We start from the raw sequence: 18,738 nt of genomic DNA, 5'->3' as shown, positions 1-18,738 counted from the left end.
CAGGCAGGGAGACCATGGGAGTGGCAGGAAGTCATCATCCAAAAAACGCAGTCACTTACGCTCCCCTGAGACCTAGATCTCCAAAGTGCCAGGCCTGTGGAGCCACCCCACTTCCACATAAACTGATCTTTCGAGATTGCCTAAAGGACTATGCAGCGGACAGAGAGTCTGAGGGCCTGCAAGTGGCGGACCTGCTTAAGAAAGCAATAAAATATTCTTTTGCGGAATTGGTAGCCACAATGTCACCGCAACAACTGGTATCTCCTCCTCAGGAGCAACCGGCTGAGGAGGTCATTCCCAGGCTGTCCACAAGTGGAATTCCTTGCCCGACACCCGCATCATCCTCTAAGCATCAGGAGGAGAATGACGTCTCAGGGGACTCCTGATGACCTAGATGCCTCTGGCTTTGCTTTTGCCATGGTCCAGCCCTATGTACAGGCAGTAAAAACAGGCAATTGGCTGGGAGGAGACAGACAGAAGTCAAGAAGTATAAGGCATACTTCCCCTTTCTCAAACGCCAAATTTCCTTTTTTCCTCATGGACAAGATTAAGGGTGTGAATGAGGAAGAGTGGAAAAAAAAAAAAAAAAGATTCTCCCTTAATCGCCTGGGAAAACTAAACCCTCTCTCGGAGGCAGACTCTGCAATGCTTGAGGGTCCTCCAGTAGTCGATGCAGCTGTGGTGTGGTAAGGTTAGCCAAGAACGTTACACTGCCTATGGAAGACAACTTCATTTAAGGATCCACTCGACAGAAGAATGGATTTCAACCTCAAGAAAGCTTACCAGATGGCGGGCAATGCCTGTAAACCTGTGATAGCCCTAACATCAGTGTCCAACGTGCTACGTGTCTGTACAGATAATATAGAGCCGGCAAACCAACTGGATATCCCGAAGGAGGACATTATCAAGGCTTTAGACAAGCTAAAACTAAGACTTTATTGGGGAAGCCACTATTGATTCAGTTTCGATGCTCTGCAAGGTCAATGCTCCACACAGTAATGGCCAAATGGGCCTTGTGGCTGAAACCATGGTTGGCAGATATTGCATCAAAACAGAATTGGTGCAAAATACTGTTTGAAGTAAAAGCCCTGTTTGGGGAGAAATTGGATAAGGCCATCTCTCGCGTCACTGGCGGGAAGTCGGGCCTGTTACCCCAGGACAGGCAATCCAGGACATTGTGAATTAAAAATTGACAAATGCCGCACCCCTTCAGCAATGATCCTGTATGGTCATTTAAGTCCAAACAGAAAAAAAAATCAACTTAGGAGTCCAAAAATTAACAAGTAACAACTTGGGAGTCCAGAAAGTAGCAAAAAGATGTAGCAAAAAAACTGCAGGTATTCAAACACAGGAGCAGGGATATGAATCTTCAGTATTATGCTTCCATCAGATAAGGCAGATAAAATGGATGCTTACCGACTCAGATGGACCTCTATTACGGAGATCATACGAGCTCAGCACACAGGGATTGGTTCACCAGGCTCCGGACATGGAAGTTGATCCACAGCAAAAGATCCTTTTCACCTCTCCATGGGACACTGAACACTCCCTTGTATCAGCTGGATCTTTGTCTTAGCGCATATACACCGTCTCCTCTCAGGACAGTGAAAGGGGCGTTTAGTGATAAAACGTTCATAATAAAAAAAGGAGGAAAACTTCATATACTTCATTGTTATCTTTTTTGGATGTCATTAACCCGCTTTATTCAAATAAAGGGTACCTGTTTTTTCATACTGTACCATGAAGTTTTCCTCTTATTATGAGCCAAACTGCTCACTGAACGCCCCTTTCACTGTCCTGAGAGGAGACGGTGTATATGCGCCAAGACAAAAATCCAGCCGATACAAGGGAGTGTTCAGTGTCCCATGGAGGTGAAAAGGATCTTCTGCTGTGGATCAACTTCCATGTCCGGAGCCTGGTGAACCAATCCCTGTGTGCTGAGCTTGTATGATCTCCGTAATAGAGGTCCATCTGAGTCGGTAAGTGGCCATTTATCTACCTTATCTGATGGAAGCATAATACTGAAGATTCATATCCCTGCTCCTGTGTTTGATTGAATACCTGCAGTTTTTCTGCTACATTTTTTTTGCTACATCTTTTTGCTACTTTTTGGACTCCCAAGTTGATTTTTTCTGTTTGGACTTAAATGACCATACAGGATCATTGCTGAATGTGCGGCATTTGTCAAGTTTTAATTCACATTGCTGCTTGCCTTCATTATACATGCAATATTGAGATCATATGCACATCAATTTCTATATGATTGTGTTCTAAGTTTATATACTCACACACATATATTCACACACCTTTAATAGTAGATTATGCAATTTTTTTAGTCGCCGATTCATGCGATCTTCTCAGGTTGCGCATTATTTTTTACCTTCTCACATTTATCTTTAGTTTGCTATTCTAACCAATTTATAATTGCAGCACCTTGTCATATATATTTTATATTTTTTGTCACATTACAGTACTGTGTCCTAGTAGGAACAACAACATTCGCACATTTTTGGTGGAATTTATTTGAACTTTGTGGCACTACTATACAGCTCCCATTTGGGGATAGCACGGATCAACTCCATTTTACAATCCAGGACATTCGCACCCAGATTCCAATATTCCAAAAACAAGGACTACAGACAGTACAGGCAGGGAAAAGGCTTCAGGCAAAATTGGAGAAGCACGCACTCCACCTTCCTCAAGAGCCGTAGACAGGGAACCGTGCCTACTCCACAGGATCCTGGCAAGTCCTTTTGACGCCGAGCCATCGCAAGCAATCCCTGTGGGGGCCAGACTCCAACAATTCTCGAAGATCTGGGAGCTAAAGTGCAGGGATCCTTGGGTAATTTCCACTGTCAAATACGGGCACTTCCGGACGTTTCTAGAACCCCCCCCCCGTCCCCCAAGGACTTCTCTCCAATAAGGGTGTCAAAGTCCCCTCAAAAAGTGGAAGCACTACAGCAGTTTCTTTTCGCTTTACAAGAACAGCAGGCCATGTAGTTCCAGTACCTGCATCAGAGAGATTTTCAGGTTTTTACCCCACCCTGTTTCTCGTCCCCCCCCCAAAAAAAAAAACTGAGGCTGGAGACCGGTCAGACCTTAAAAGGCTGAATCGCTGCATATTCATAGAAAGATTAAAAATGCAATAACTACAAACAATCATTTGTGTAATCCAACCAGGTCCCTGCTGAAGGAAGTGGAACCCATAATCCTTTGGGCAGACTACCTGCCCAGTCATCTCAACTCAAGGGCCGACCTCCTATCTCGCAGGGCCATAGATGCCAACGAATGGTCTCAGCACCCAAAAATTTCCAACTGGATAGTGGACCAGTGGGGGCCCCTCGAGCTGAACCTATTTGCAACAACATTCAATACCCAGCTTCCAAGGTTCATCTCGAGGATCCCGCATCCCCAGACGGAGGCAGTAGACGCTCTCTCAGCCCCCTGGGCATGCAATCTGGCCTATGTCTTCCCTTCACGGCCTCTCATTCCAAAACTCCTGTCAAGGATCATGATGGAAACCACAACAGTAATAGCGGTTCTGCCATACAATACAGCTAGACGTCTCCGGGACCGGAACGGAAGATGTCCCTGCCGAAAAAGTCATCCGCAGCGGCGGATAAACTAGCCAAGTACAGGCACGGGGGTGAGGAAGAACAGGCCAAAGATGGTGCCGACGAACCTCCGGGAGAAGGGCGCCATGCGGAGGACACATCGAAAGTGTTGGAGGCTATAGCCACGCTGCAAAGCACACTTACAGCCAAGATCGATGAGGTGAAGATGGATATCTCCCTCATGAGACAGGACCTGTCCACGGTTAGAGAGCGGGTCACTGAAACAGAGGCCCGGATCAGCGCGGCAGAAGATGTACTGATTCCCATGTAAGAAGCCACAGAGGACATGCAGCAGCAGATACGGCAACTCCATGCTCATCAAGATGAAATGGAGAACAGGCTTCGCCACTGTAATTTGCGGTTCATAGGCCTTCCTGAGAGAGCAGAGGGCAGGGAACCAGCAGAATTCTTAGAGAATCTCCTTATAGGAGAATATGGGAGGGAAGCATTCTCTGTGATGTTTGCGGTGGAAAGGGCGCACCGAATACCTGCAAAGCCCCCACCTGAAGGAGCACCCCCCATACATTTATTGCTAAATTCCTGAACATCAGGGATAGGGACAAAATTATGCGTCTGTCAAGAGAAAAGGGGAACATGAAGATGGGCAATGGCCACGTGGCGGTGTTCCCGGACTTTTCCAATGAAGTGCAAAAGAAACGCGCGCAATACCAGGATGTGAAGCGTCGCCTGAGAGTGCTGCACCTAAAGTATGCCATGTTATTCCCAGCAAGGCTCAGAGTGGAAGAAGATGGAAGGGCGCAGTTCTTTGACACCCCTGCCGCGGCTGCGGCGTGGCTGGATCGCAAGGGAAGGCAGGATTGAGGCCTGCTACGGTGAACCGTGAGTACTGTTTCCTGGAGGCCGCTGGGATGTCTGTTTTTTTTGTCGGGGGCCCGAGCGTTTGGGCCTTGACGAAGAGGAGCGCGAGACGGTGTCCCGGGCCCTCCGGGTGTGGTTGCTGGGACCTCAAGTTTATTTTGTTTTGCACCAGCTTTGTTTGTCCCAGACCCCTCGGTCTCCCTCAGGAGTTCCCCCCCTCGTTATTTTATATCTGTCTCACCCTTGTCTCGCCCCTAGCCCATGACCCATGGTCCAACAGGACCTGTGCTGTTCAACAAACTCCTGCTGACATTTGCTTTGGGCGGCGAGACGTGGCTGGGAAAGGAAAAAACAGCCGCATGCAGAACTAGGGGAGGGTCAGAAGATGTTGGGACAGACCTTGATTTCATATATGATTTCCTTTCTTTTGGGGGGTATGTTTTTCTGCCACCATGTATATATCTAAACTTTTTTCATTATGCCTGCGGACGAACAGTAGATCCGGTGAGGTCATGCTGGAAGTGGTGGGGAGGGCGCAAAGTGTAATACACTGTCGGGCGGGAGGAGCAAGGCCCTAAATTTTGTTTTATATGTTTTTTTCTTCATTTTTCTTATCGGAGAGTAGGGGCCCCATTCCCCTTTTTTTCCACCATCATGGGGATGTTAACACTCTCCAGCTCCGATTCCATGTGTTGCTCAGTGAACAATCGCCCCCACGTAACAAACTGGTTTTGTGATGTAAAGTTTGTCATAGACTACAAGATATGTGCCTCCAGTCAGGTTTTTCTGCTGGAAGATATGATTAGATGCTATTATATGTGGGATACACGTTTGAGGGAACAAATGCTCACACCAGGTTGGGGAGGTGATGGGCAAGTTGGCAGGGCCACCGTTGTGACCCACTTGTGTTTATGAGATGTGTGAAATGTTAGAGGTGTAGGAGGACATGTACATGATGCTGTAAAGAGAAGGGGAAACCCGTATGACATTGGATTAATGTGCTTGAGGTATCCCTATAATACCCTGCTGATCCGACGGTACGATATATACCTAGTGACGCCATGACGTCAATTAAATTTCTAACGTGGAATGTCAGGGGGATGAGAAATAAAATTAAGCGAACTGCAGCCCTGACCTATTTGAAAGCACAGAAAGCTAACATAATGGCACTGACCGAGACGCATGTCACAGGTCATCTGCAGGCAGCGTTGAAGCGCCCATGGATTGGCTGGGCGTATCACAGCACGCATACCAGCTTCTCCAGGGGGGTTTCGCTACTGATAACTAAGGCCACCCCATTTGAGTTACTATCACTGGAGTCGGATCAGCAGGGGAAATATGTATTTGTACACGCTCGTGTGGGAGGAATAAATATGCTGTTAATAGTGTGCTATATCCCCCCCCCCCCCCCCGTACAGCTCGGAAGTCGTCACGACGGGCTTGGCTTTTATGGCTAAATTCCCGACGGTGCCGGCTGTGTGGATGGGGGATTTTAACATGACCATGGACCCTTTCATGGACAGACCGGCACGGGCGGGAGGGGATCCGGGGGGACCCAGACTGAGCAGACTGGGCCGCCTGGTGAAGGAATTCGCCCTGACGGACGTATGGAGGCACAGAAACTCAGAGACTAGAGCATACACATGCCATTCTACCAGCCACGCCACAATGTCTCGTATCGATTACATCCTGGTATCAACGTCCCTTGTGCCCAGGGTGGGGGGGGTCGGGTTCGCTCCCAGAGCATTGTCAGATCATTCCCCATGTTGGATGCAGTTGTCATTACTGGGGGAGGCCCCTGGGAAGGTGTGGAGACTTAATCCGTTTTGGTTGAAAGCCCTGCAAGTTCATGATAGTATCGAGCGAGATTTAAAGTTCTTTTTTCCAGACGACCAGGACCCCCTCAACACTCAACTCCCAGTGGGATACATTTAAAATACACGCGAGGAGGGTGCTAGACACCAGAATTAAGAGACTGAAGCTTTCATCCCAGATAATAGTGAGTGAATCGGAGGGAGTGCTGCGGGAGCTAGAGGAAACCTTTAATATACAGCCCACCCCAGAGAATCTTGATAAGGTAAAGGTGCAAGCCAGAGTAGTAACACAGCTACACATGGAAAAAGCCAAACAGTTTTTTGTAAAACACGGGTATACGAACATGGGGAAAAGGCTGGGAAGATGCTGGCCTATCTGGCACATCTGGAAGACAGACCGCCTGTGGTAGTGTCCCTGGCTTAGCCGGATGGCTCGGTGGTCACGGACCCTCCGCAGGTGGCGGACAGATTTATGAGATTCTACAGAGACCTATATAGCTCTCAAAGTCACCACACGCCGGGGGAAATACAGGCATATCTACATGCGTTACAGTTCCCAAAATTGAGGGTAGAGCAGGTGCAGCAGCTTGAAGCCCCCATCACCGCACAGGATGTTGCAAATGCAATATCACAACTAGCAAAGTCCAAGGCCCCAGGACTGGATGGCCTACCACTAGAGTTCTACGCCACCTATTCAGAGGTACTGGTGCCCAAGCTGAGGGACGTATTTCAGTCCATTTTTGACTCGGGTATCCTACCCATGTCTATGCAGGAGGCCCAGATAATAGTCCTTCCCAAACCGGGTAAGGATCATAAATATCCCGAATCGTACAGACCCATATCTTTGTTACCGGTTGACATCAAGATATTGGCAAAGATTTTGGCCTCCAGGTTAAATGTAGTGATTCTTTCCCTGATACACCCGGATCAGACCGGGTTTATGCCGGGTAAGAATACAGCCATGAATATCAGGAGACTGTTTATGAATATACAGGCACAACATGACAATGTGGGGACCAGGGTGGTGGTGTCCTTGGATACGGCCAAGGCCTTCGACTCTGTCGAGTGGCAGTATCTTTGGGAATGCCTAAGGTATTACGGGTTTGGCCCGAATTTTATTAGGTGGGTCCAGCTTTTATACCAGACGCCCAGGGCCAGGATCTTTGTCAACGGGTGGCTGTCGGAGCAGATTGCATTGGAGCGGGGCACGAGACAGGGATGTCCCCTGTCACCGCTATTATATGCACTGGCTGCAGAACCGCTAGCCATGGCAATTAGGGCAAGTCCAGACGCGATAGGCCTCAGAAAAGGAGATACATGGGAAAAGATAGGATTATACGCAGATGACACAGTCCTCTACTTGGCGGATCAGGGACCATCACTATGTGCAGCCCTGCTTATAATAGAAGAGGCGGGTAAATATTCGGGGTTAAAGATTAACTGGGACAAGTCCCGTATCCTCCCACTGGATCACTTTCCACCGTCGGCCTCGTTCCCGGAGTTGCCTTTGCAGAGGGTAGCAGAGGTTAAATATCTAGGGGTTAGTGTGACCAGGAATCTCAGGGATTATGTCCCTTTGAATGTAGAACCCCTTTTTGCTATTATTAAAGCTCGAACACAGGCGTGGGCCAGACTACCCCTGGGAGTAATGGGCAGAATAAATCTAGTGAAAATTATTTTATTGCCCAAAATTCTTTATATAGTTTGGCATGCCCCACTATACATACCTCTAAAAGTGTTTAAACAGATGGAAGCAATCCTAAATTCATCTGTGTGGGGTTCAAGTCGACATAAATTGGCGTGGCACGTACTTAAAAACCCTACATGCTCCCTTCCGGATGTACAAGATTACTACGTTGCGTCGCAACTATCCCATGTCTATCATTTTAATACATCGGAAGCAGAGAGACATAGGTCGTTGGTATGTAATAGACCAGGCAGCCCTCTCCATACTCCGGTACAGGCGATATTTAGGACGGGACATGGGGGGTGTAGGTCTGCGCACTTCGGGGCAGAAATGCTAACACACCAACAAAAAATCTGGGATATAGCCCTTAAAAAGCTGGACAGGACGCATGTGCACTCTCATACACCACTGTGGAGAAATGGAAGTCTGCCCGAATTAGGAACAGTACTGGACCCGGGGGTATGGGCGGCATATGGAATACTTTTTCTGTCTCAGGTCTTTACGGCATCAGGGCCTAAATCCTTTTCGAACCTTAGGGAGGAATTTTCCCTTCCGCCACAATTTATTTTTCGGTACTTGCAGCTTCGGCATGCACTTAGAACACAAATGGAACAGGTTGTTGTAGATTTGAGTAGGCCGCAGGTGCTGGATGTTATTTTCGGGGCTGATTCAACAAAACTCACCTCCAACTTATATTATTCGACTGAAAAGGGTAGGCAAGGTGTCACAGACGGCTAAGACAAAATGGGAGAGGACCTGGGTCAGATAGATGACACTGACTGGGGAGAGATATTAGAGGGAGTTGAAGACGTCATCCCCCAAACTATCGGACAGATTACCACAGATAAACACAGCTCTATATACTCCACCGTGCATATCTGACGCCCATGAGACTGGCGAAATTCCAGCCCACACGGAGTGCTGCATGCCATATATATATATATATATATATATATATATATATATATATATATATATATATATATATATATATATATATATATATATATATATATATATATATATATATATATATAATCTCTCAAGTTGAATGTTGGTTACATATTAAAAAAAAAAAATTACTAATACTAAAAATTTCTATTAAAAAAAATAGGATTTTGGTACTCACCGTAAAATCCTTTTCTCTGAGTTCATGGATAGACAGCAGCAATCTTGACAAAGTGGGTATTAACCTTCGATTAGCAGAGTGCTCTTGACTCCTGTGGCATCCTAAATGTCATCCAGAGATGCTCCAAACAGTCTGTCTCCCTTAAAGGGCAAACCCATCAAGGCTTTCTTGGAAAATTGGTCCGCAGACCAACCCTTTAGCCAGACTGCGCAACACCACCGCATAGGTTGAGGCTCTGGACAGCAAGGGAATCATATCCAAAGCAGACTCGCAGACAAACTTAAGGCCCTGTACCAACTGCTTGGCTGGCCAAAGCAATCTCATCCGAGGGAGCCCGTCTTTTCTTTAACCCATGGTGCAACAATTTAGCCCACTCAGTGCGAGTCTGAAACACACAGTTGAATGCACTGCTGAGCCCACCACCGTGTATAGGTAGCGGGTGACTGCCTCAGCCTTCTTGTCCGCAGGAAAGCAGGAGCCCCTTCCACCGGAATCGTGCTTACCTTGTTTAACCTGGACACAGGGGGTTCAAAATTGGGGGAGAGGTCCATTTCTTTAGGAAACTCTCCTCAAAGGGGTAGCGAACCGCCAAACTTTTAGGGACCGAAAAACCCTTCTGTGGTTTGTCCCACTCCTTGTATAAAAGTTTAAAAAAATGTGGAGATACTGCGCTGTCTGAGTAAATTTAAATAAATGAAAATGCAAGCCGCTTAAAATGTGAGATACCCACAAACACCGGTGCCCCAGGACGAAGTTTTCTGAGATGAAACGGCGTAGGGTGGCGGCGTGCCGACGTCTAGAACCGCATACTGTGTCCCGGAGTGAACGGGTTGTGCTAGCCGGCTATATATTCACAAGCGAATTTTATCTACATTCTTGTAAGTGTGATTTTAATCTTTTTTAATAAATTGCGATATGGGTTCACACTATGTAGCTTTTTTTCTTCTCCATATTGGTTTCAATCAACACTGATTATCGGTCCACTGTGGGAGAAGTCTTGGCTCCTGGATATCCTGCCACGCAACCCCTTGGCTGGGGAGTAAGCCATCTGCTGTCAGAAGATCTCTAGTTGGGATCTTCCCCTCTGGTAAGGGGCAGTGTGATTGAAAGGTGGAGGTGTCTTGTCTATCCATGCACTATTCTGAGGTTCTTGCATTTGATGTCACTATCTGCTTGAAGGGAAAAGATAAATTTTTTCTACTATCAAAATACCATCAGATGCATATTTTGTGTTTTGTGTTTGAACAATAGACTCTTTGCGTTTGATCCATATACCATTCGTAACCAACGGGATAGATTATCTCACTTATGGGTCAAATATTTGTTCCATTTAAACTATATTTGTACTTCGTATCAATATCACTATAGTGTTCACATTAGTTGCGCAGCTTGTTTTTCCATTGTATAAAAGTTTGTCTAGATAAGATGCACAAGGAAACACCTTAGCAGGGTGGGTCGGCTTACGGAACCCGAATGGGGCCGACATCTGTCACTTCCACAGACTCCTCCATCTTTAGAGTATCTCGCACTGCGGTGATAAGATCACCTACCAGAGCCCTCTTGTGCGTTGACCCGGAGAAATCCTCGCTGTCCGACCATCCTCACACACATCAGAACCAGGGCCATGAGCCGCAGCTGGGCCCGGCTCCGCATCATAGTAGTCCCCAGAGGATGACGGGGGAGGGGCTCTTTTTAACTCACCCCCTGTGTTTCCACACGCCGCTTCCACCTTGGCAACAAAGGCCTCCAGGAACGCAGACACTGCGTCCACCAATACAGTGGATGCAGGGGCACTGGTTGTCAACTCAGGTGTTTCAGGGGGAGATGCGTCTGCTTCTGACACCATGCTGACACGCCTGACACACAGGGACTCCAGGTAAGGCAACACCCCACCCTCCTAGCTGCCGCAGAGACGAGGGGCCCCCCAGAGGACTCACCACCCTAGAACGGTCACCGCACAGCTGCCATCCGCCTCCCATCTGAGGTGCTCTCTACAGCTGCCTTTGTTAGTCTGAGCCTCCGCAGCGTGTGTTAATTTGCACCGGTTAAACGAGCGCTAGAGGCCAAGAACCCTTGCAAAATGGCTGCCGATCATGGCCATGATTAAGCACTAGCTCAGTGTGAAACGCGTCGGCTGTTCCCCTGTTCCTTTGCTGTCACCTTGTGAAGTGATGTATTTGCTGTCCGTTTGAAAAAAAAGACAACCTTTTTGGTTATTGGAGTGCGGCTATCCATTTCCTCTCTTCGTATCTTATCTCTTTTCTTTAGTGGATAATACTCCAGACCAAGACCCAATATCCACTAAGACTTAGTTGATTTCTATATGGTTGGGTAGAATCCCAATCCAACAGTTTATATGTTTCTTTGTTCGACAACATTTCCATAATCTGGTTGTGGTAAAACTCTGGATAGTATCACCACCCCTCCTTTATCCACAGGCCCGATAGCAATATCCTTTTGTTTTTCTAACATGTCTATTCCCTCTTGGATATGTCTTAAATTAACCTTGTTTTGGTTTGAGGTGGTCTAGATCACGTAGGATGGGACCCTTAAACACCTCTACTTGGTGATTGGCATTGTTCAAAAGGATTGAATAGGGATTTATTTTTTAAACCACCATCAACTGCTTTTAAATTGATTCATGTTATTCGCGGCATGAGAATTGCAACCCAGAAAGTATTTTTTTTTTTTATAACCCAATGTCGTCAGTCACATCCTAAACAAGAAGACGCTGACTGAGCCAGTGAGCCTCCTGCTTGGACTGTGCAATATACGATTAAAAGTTGGTGAAGGTTCTGCTCGGAATGGTGGATGACCAGTTACTGACTAAAGGCGTATTTAACCTGGCATTTGGGGGAGTGCATCTTCAAAGGGGAAAACCCCTCACGTGGTGAATCGTTTGTTCTGGTGATAGGTTTTTCCGATTTACTTCAACATAAGTCACTACTGATCTTCTTTCAATACCATTTTCCTTATATGAATATTATACGGAAGTTTGTCAAAAATCAACATTGTGACAAAAGCGCTGCTGCAATATTTGAGGACTCTTTTTAGCTTTGAGGACTTTTTATATTGTTTTTATATTTTATGCTCCATTTCTTAATGAACTTTTCATCCATGGGATATAAACAGGGAAAACCATTTAGAAGGAACAAAAATCATGTCAGGATGTTCCCAATCATACACTGCTTGTTCCAACAGAGGGTGTAGGGGGAAAGCCTGTATGGCCTAAGGGTGCCTCAGGGATCTCAAAGAGGACCAGGGGGGCTCAGTGACCTCTGCAAGAGGCAACTTAAAGGCAAAGTGGACCATTTTGGTCAGAGTCAGCATCAAAAGCCTCTGTGACCAAGCGGCAGACATCAGCCTTATATCTCCTTGTCCAGATTGCGCGGAAGCAGACTCTGCCAGGCACTCCGCTGAATCCTGAGCTTAAAGCTCTTCCCCATCCTCAACCTAATCCTGCTCCAAACTAGGAGGCTCCGGGAAGGGGGGATCTGACGCGTTTCTTGCCACCCTGCGGGATGTTGGAAATCATGCCAGCTATACTGTGCCCTAACCCGGCTAGGGCTGAGGACAGTTCATCCTTAGCGATAAAGGGTGAGGCAGCAGCATTGACTGTAGGCACAACACCAGATAGGCACAGCGGCTCAGATTGTCCAGAAGCCTCAGGTCTTTCAGGGGATACACCGCAGAGGTGATCAAATACCACCAAAAGAAATCTATTTGTGAGAAAAGGACGTTAATTTTGTTTGGGAGCCACGTCGCATAATTGTCAGTTAAAGCGAGGCAGTGCCGAATTGCAAAAAGTGCTCTGGTCTTTGGGCAGCCAAACAGCCCAGGGCTGAAGTGGTTAAATAAAAAAGGAAAATTTTACCCATTAAAATATTTTGAAATCCGATTCCCCCCCCCCCCCCCAATTGATCTTATCCTGAAACCAAATAAAGGCGAGAAAAAATTATCCGGTGTGTCAAAAGGCTAAATTCATTGTATCCACAAAGTCCAAATAAAGAATTATAACTTGCACTTGTTTTTTGGAAATTGATACTAGGACGACGCTATTCATATCTTTAGCAGCTTTATAAAAAAAAAATTAGCAAAACTGAAAATATTGTATATGCAAATTTTTAGTTTGGTGTTCTAAATTACAGATGAATGAATGATAGATATCCTCTACATGGGCTGCTTGGAAGCAGTGCTCAATGCATTTCTGGCACAACGGTTTTGAAATGTATAGAAAACCTGACAAAAATGGTTAGGCACATAAAGTTCTTTCAAATATCTCTTCTACTGTATCAAATATTTATGATCAGTATTTCATTGCACGACATTGTCACTATATTTAGGAACAGACCAAGCGCCACAAAAAAAAAAAAAAGGAAGAAGTGGAGTGTTAAAAGTAAACTTACTTGGTGTAAATGCAAATCGGTGCTTGCATAGTTCACAGTATTCTTTTCTGCTGTGTTTAAGCCATTGAACCAAACTGAAAGAAGACAAAATAAAAAATGTGTGAGTGTGACTTCTTTGCTTTGACATTATCATTTAAAAAAAAATTTGCAGGCTGTTTTAGAAAGAAAGAAAGAAAGAAAGAAAGAAAGAAAGAAAGAAAGAAAGAAAGAAAGAAAGAAAGAAAGAAAGAAAGAAAGAAAGAAAGAAAGAAAGAAAGAAAGAAAGAAAGAAAGAAAGAAAGAAAGAAAGAAAGAAAGAAAGAAAGAAAGAAAGAAAGAAAAGGAGAGGCCGCTAAGTATCACACGGGAGCGGCCCTGCAAGGTAACCCCCTCGGGAGAACTTCCCAGAGGGGGCCAGCTCTTGTGGTGAGGGGCTGCGAGAGTCGCCATGGGACCCCAGAAGAGGACGATCTAGGCCACTCTGCAAAACTAACTGCACAGTGGAGGCAAGTATGACATGATTGTTTTTTTAAAACCGAACCTTTATGTTGTAATATTAATATAGATATGTAGGTATTGTAAAATATGGTGGTATATGAAAAGGCACAGTATATATAGTGTTACATACAGGCATTCAAGGTTAGACATCAGAGGGTGTTTGCTGACCAAATCTTGTGGCCAAACGACACGTATCAAAAGGTACAGAGGACTCTTTGATGTGTTAATCTTATCTAAGACGACCTAGGTGTGTGAAATGGCCTGGTACTTCCTTACATAAGGAAGTGTTTATTGATGGTAATTAGACTTGTGGGGTATTCATTCAATGGGAACATTTGGTTGACCCCCCCCCCCTCCCAGTGTGAGTCCAATATTTGAAGCACTCAAGCTGGCATTCAAGTAGTCTAGTCTTGTCACTCTGATATGAATGATATGAATATAGCACAGGTCTAGGAAAAGATGGGATTCTGAAATACTCTGTTGGATCTTTGTATCGTCTGTGGACTTTGGACTTTTTATGTTATTGGAAGTTAATTAAATTTGCGTTCTCTGGAGAATCGATGTGTTGCTGCGAAACAACTTAATTTATGGTCATCATACTAACATCTAAGATATTAATTATCTGACCGGAGTACTGGGCACGTATACCTTTTCACTAGACTTTAGAATCCCTTTAAGGCCTGGTTTACACCAGTACGACTTGTCATGAGAGTCGGACAGTTCAATTCACACCCCATTTGTGGCAATCGGACCTTTTAAAAATTGCTGCTACTCAAGTCGCGACTTTGGAAAAGCTTCCTGCACATTAGAGCGATTTCAGTGTGACTTGTTTTGACATTGGTTAAATGAAGTCACACAGATATCAGCAAGCTGCACATGAAATAATACCGCTTTGAAGTTGTGCTGAAGTAGCACTACTTAAAGGGTCACTAAAGGAAAAAATTTTTTAGCTAAATAGCTTCCTTTACCTTACTGCAATACTGGTTTCATGTCCTCATTGTTCGTTTTTGCTTTGAAGTAGCTGTAATTCTGCTGTGATCTCCACACTTCCTGGTTGTCTTTTTCCTTATAATTATCGTACTGGGAGCTTTTCACTGTAGGTCTAAGCTGTCATTACTGTGTGTCTAAAACTTAACAGAACCAATCAGATTAATTTTAAAAACAAAACACTGCCCTGGATTTGTTTGTTTTTGTTCTGTGAGTCTTCCCGACTCACCTCTCACCCGGAACTTCATGTATGTACCTTTAAAACTGAAAGTGAAACTAGAGGCACATTATATGATAACTTATATATCTATTAGAAATCAGTACCACATTGAATCTTATATTTTTTTAGTTTTAATTGATCTTTATTTATATATGGCTTTATCCCTATCCATGCTTTGGATTTTGGACGAAAGATGCACTTCTAGAGGGAGGTAGGGCTCTCCCCTTTCCTATATCATCGCTAATGTTCATATTTATGGTCTGGTTAAAAATTATTCTTCACCTTTGGTGCTATCATAGACAATGATGTACCTTAAGTAATGTGCTGAGAGTTGCCTTATATCGTATCTGAGTTATATTATAGTGATCTTGCACGTCCGGAGGGATGCGAGAGTAGCACTTTTTTGTAAAACCATGTTATCCCCTTTTTTTAAATTTCTCATTGCGGGTTTTTTTCATTTTTTTATACTTTCATATGTAAAATATACCTTTGTCTATAGAGTACAAGATATAGGACCTGTTTATATGTTCGCTGTATATTTGTGAGTGTCATCGCGGCACCGAGGCTGAACTTACATTTGATTTTCCATTCAACCAATTACCGGCCCGTACATACTACAAATACCATGATGCTTTAGTGACCAGGCACGCCCCCCTGATGACGTTAGCATAACGAAACGTACGTCGGAGGCAGTCCTGGTCACGTGACGTCCCCCCTGCGCTGTGGAGTGTCGGCAAGGATCCATTAGCGGTGAGATAGCGGCGGCTTCCACCCCCTTTCGAATCCCAAATTTGAAACCGCAGATTGGCGGTAACAAGTCCGTAGCCTCAGTGCCGGGTGGGCACCCCCCAAAGTAAGAGGCCATTTGGCTGTTAACATTTATTTAAAAATCTTAAAAAAAACATAATCACGCTATTGGTCTTCCTGGCTTTCTTCTTTTGCATAAATATCCCATGTGGAGCTCCTGGATCTGTATATCGGTTTGTCCATATCCTCATGTGCGCAGGCACAATCCTGCATAAGCTGGTGTGACCATCTTTTCACTAAAATGGTCAACGAGCTCTGGTAAGAGCAATTTATATATCAAGCACCTTGGGTGGAATTGAAGTTATTAAGAGCGGTGGTGGCACTTTCTCTCCTTATAAGAAAATCACAACGAAGTGGATTGCAAAATTTTCTTTATTGTTTGGGACTTTTTCCGTTTATTATCATTGATCACATTGGAATTTCACGCTGTGTTTTTTTTCAATGTGCAGCGCTGTCTGCAATATATGGGACTCTATTTGATCTCATTTGTTATATATTTTACCCAATAGGGATTGTTAATTAATTGCCAATCTTAGCTGATTGGTGCACGGCACTGTACACATAATTTGTATGGGCCCAGCGCCCTCTATTCTCACTTTCCTATATGTACAATTTCTTATTGTTTTTGAGGAGCAGCATATAATATTCACTAATTATTTTTTCGAGTAAGGCGCGGAATTTGTTATGTACACATTATATGATTGAATTTAATCAATTTTTAATCATTTTTAAAAAGGAATCCGTTTATGTCTCTATACCCTGTAAACCGTCATTTCAGCAAAAAAAATGTTTTCCTTTAGTGACCCTTTAAACACACAGGTGTGAACCAGGGATAAGGGTTAATTTGCACTAACCGATGCATCAGTGCACATGCATTACTGCAATCATTTTTAAATGGTTGGCAGGCCACCTTTAAGCGGAACTGTAGCCGAAGACCACAAACTGAAAAATAGGATTTTTTTGTACTCACCATAAAATCCCTTTCTCCGAGTCCATGGACGGATACAGCGGGTGGGTTATGTTCCCTGTTTACAGGAGAGGACTAGGCAGAAACATGTTAGATAATTAAATACATGTTACATTAACAGATTAACAGTTAACAAGCAGTACAAACCTAAAAAGGAGGGGTGGGTGCTGTGTCCGCCCATGGACTCAGAGAAAGGGATTTTACAATGAGTACAAAAAAATCCTATTTTCTTTTATCGTCCATGGACGGACACAGATCCTTAAATCTTGACAAGTGGGACATCCCCAAGCAGTGTCAAAAAACGAGGGGTGGGAACAGCATCAGTAAAACCAATTGTAACTTCACCCCAAAACAAGCAGAGCTCTTCAACGGAGGAGGTGCAACTTTAAACAGCCATGCAAAACCTAGCGGCCGAAAGAAGCATCAGAAGATGCACTCACAGCTGTAAATTCTGGGGGGAAAAAAAGTGTGAACGGACGACCAAGTCGCCGCCTCGCACACCTGTGAGACAGACGCTTGATTCGGGAAACCCCAGGAAGCACCAATTGCCCTGGTCGAAAGTGCCATGACCGGAAAGGGGGCGTCCACCCCCCCCCCCCTCCCAAGATTATAGGCCTGTATGACGGTCTGCCTGATCCACCGAGCAATGGTGGCTGACGAGACCGCCAGGCCCCTTTTGTTGACCCGACACAAAAAGTGTGTCAGATCTCCGAAAACTGAGCCGTAAGCAGGGAAGTACACCCGCAAAGCGTGTACCACACCTAAAGAATGAAGCGCAACCTCCTTAGAATGCGCCGGCCGAGGACATAAGGATGGAAGAACAAAGTCCTCATCCAGGTGAAAGGCCAAAACCACCTTCGGAAGAAAGGAAGGTTGCGGGCGCATCACCACCCTATCCATATGGAGGATTAAGTACTGCGATTTGCAATGCAAGGCCGCCAACACAGAAACCCTTTCTGACAGAAGTAATGGCCACCCAAAAAGACCACCTTCATAGATAGTGTCAAGAGAGGAATCTCTGATGTTTACAAAGGGAAGATTCTCAGGAACAGAGAGCACCAGAGTCAAAACTCTTGGGAAAAGGTGGGTCAAGAGGAGGGAAGTCATGACGAAGCCCCTTGTACAGAAGCTACCCACCAGAGAATGGACCACGAAAGGCCACTTAAAGACACAGCCGAGGCTGAAATCTGCCCCTAACCGGTGCTTAAGGCAATTTCCAGATCTACTCCAGGCTGTAAAAACAGCAGGACCCTGGACATTAAGTACATCAGTGGACGGCACTTTATCTTTTCTCACAAAGATGAAGGCCTTCTAGGTGCGATGGTAGATCCTCCTGGAAGAAGACTACCTTACCCTCAGCGTGGTTGAGATAACCGAATTGGACAGGCCCCGATCTCTTAAAACCTGGCTTCCAATAGCCATGTCGAGAAAGCCAGCGACTGTACAACAGGATGAAGTATGGGACCTTGAGACAGATAGTCCTCCCTCATTGGCAACTGCCAGGATACATCTGCCACCAGGCGCCCAAGATCGGCATACCAAAGACGCCGAGGCCAATCTGGAGCGATTTGAATCGTTGGGATCCCTTCGGCCTCCACTCTGTGGAGTAGCCAGGGAAGCAACTACAATGGAGGAAAGGCATAAAGTAGTCTATACTGACCCCACAGGGCCACCAACGCGTCAAATGCGACTGTACAGGGATCACTAGACCTGGCCACGAACATCGACACCTTGTGGTTGAGACGACAGCCAGGAGATCCATGCCCTGTGAGCCACACCTCCTGCAAGGGAGTTGAAACACCGAGTGCCAA

At 45.3% G+C, this 18,738-nt stretch overlaps 1 protein-coding gene across 4 annotated transcripts in view; it reads right to left on the bottom strand.

Moving 5' to 3' along the window:
* Positions 1 to 18,738, bottom strand: part of MARCHF6 (membrane associated ring-CH-type finger 6) — a 1,325,445-nt gene that overhangs the window by 1,187,157 nt on the left and 119,550 nt on the right. For all 4 annotated transcript variants that reach the window (XM_040351967.1, XM_040351966.1, XM_040351964.1 and 1 more), the window contains exon 3: positions 13,470 to 13,543. In XM_040351967.1, the coding sequence (XP_040207901.1) occupies positions 13,470 to 13,543 (74 nt within the window). The remainder of the gene's footprint in view (positions 1 to 13,469; positions 13,544 to 18,738) is intronic.

Source organism: Rana temporaria, chromosome 5 (assembly GCF_905171775.1).
Source record: "Rana temporaria chromosome 5, aRanTem1.1, whole genome shotgun sequence".
Lineage (NCBI taxonomy): Eukaryota > Metazoa > Chordata > Amphibia > Anura > Ranidae > Rana > Rana temporaria.
This window is presented reverse-complemented; position numbering and strand designations above follow the sequence as displayed.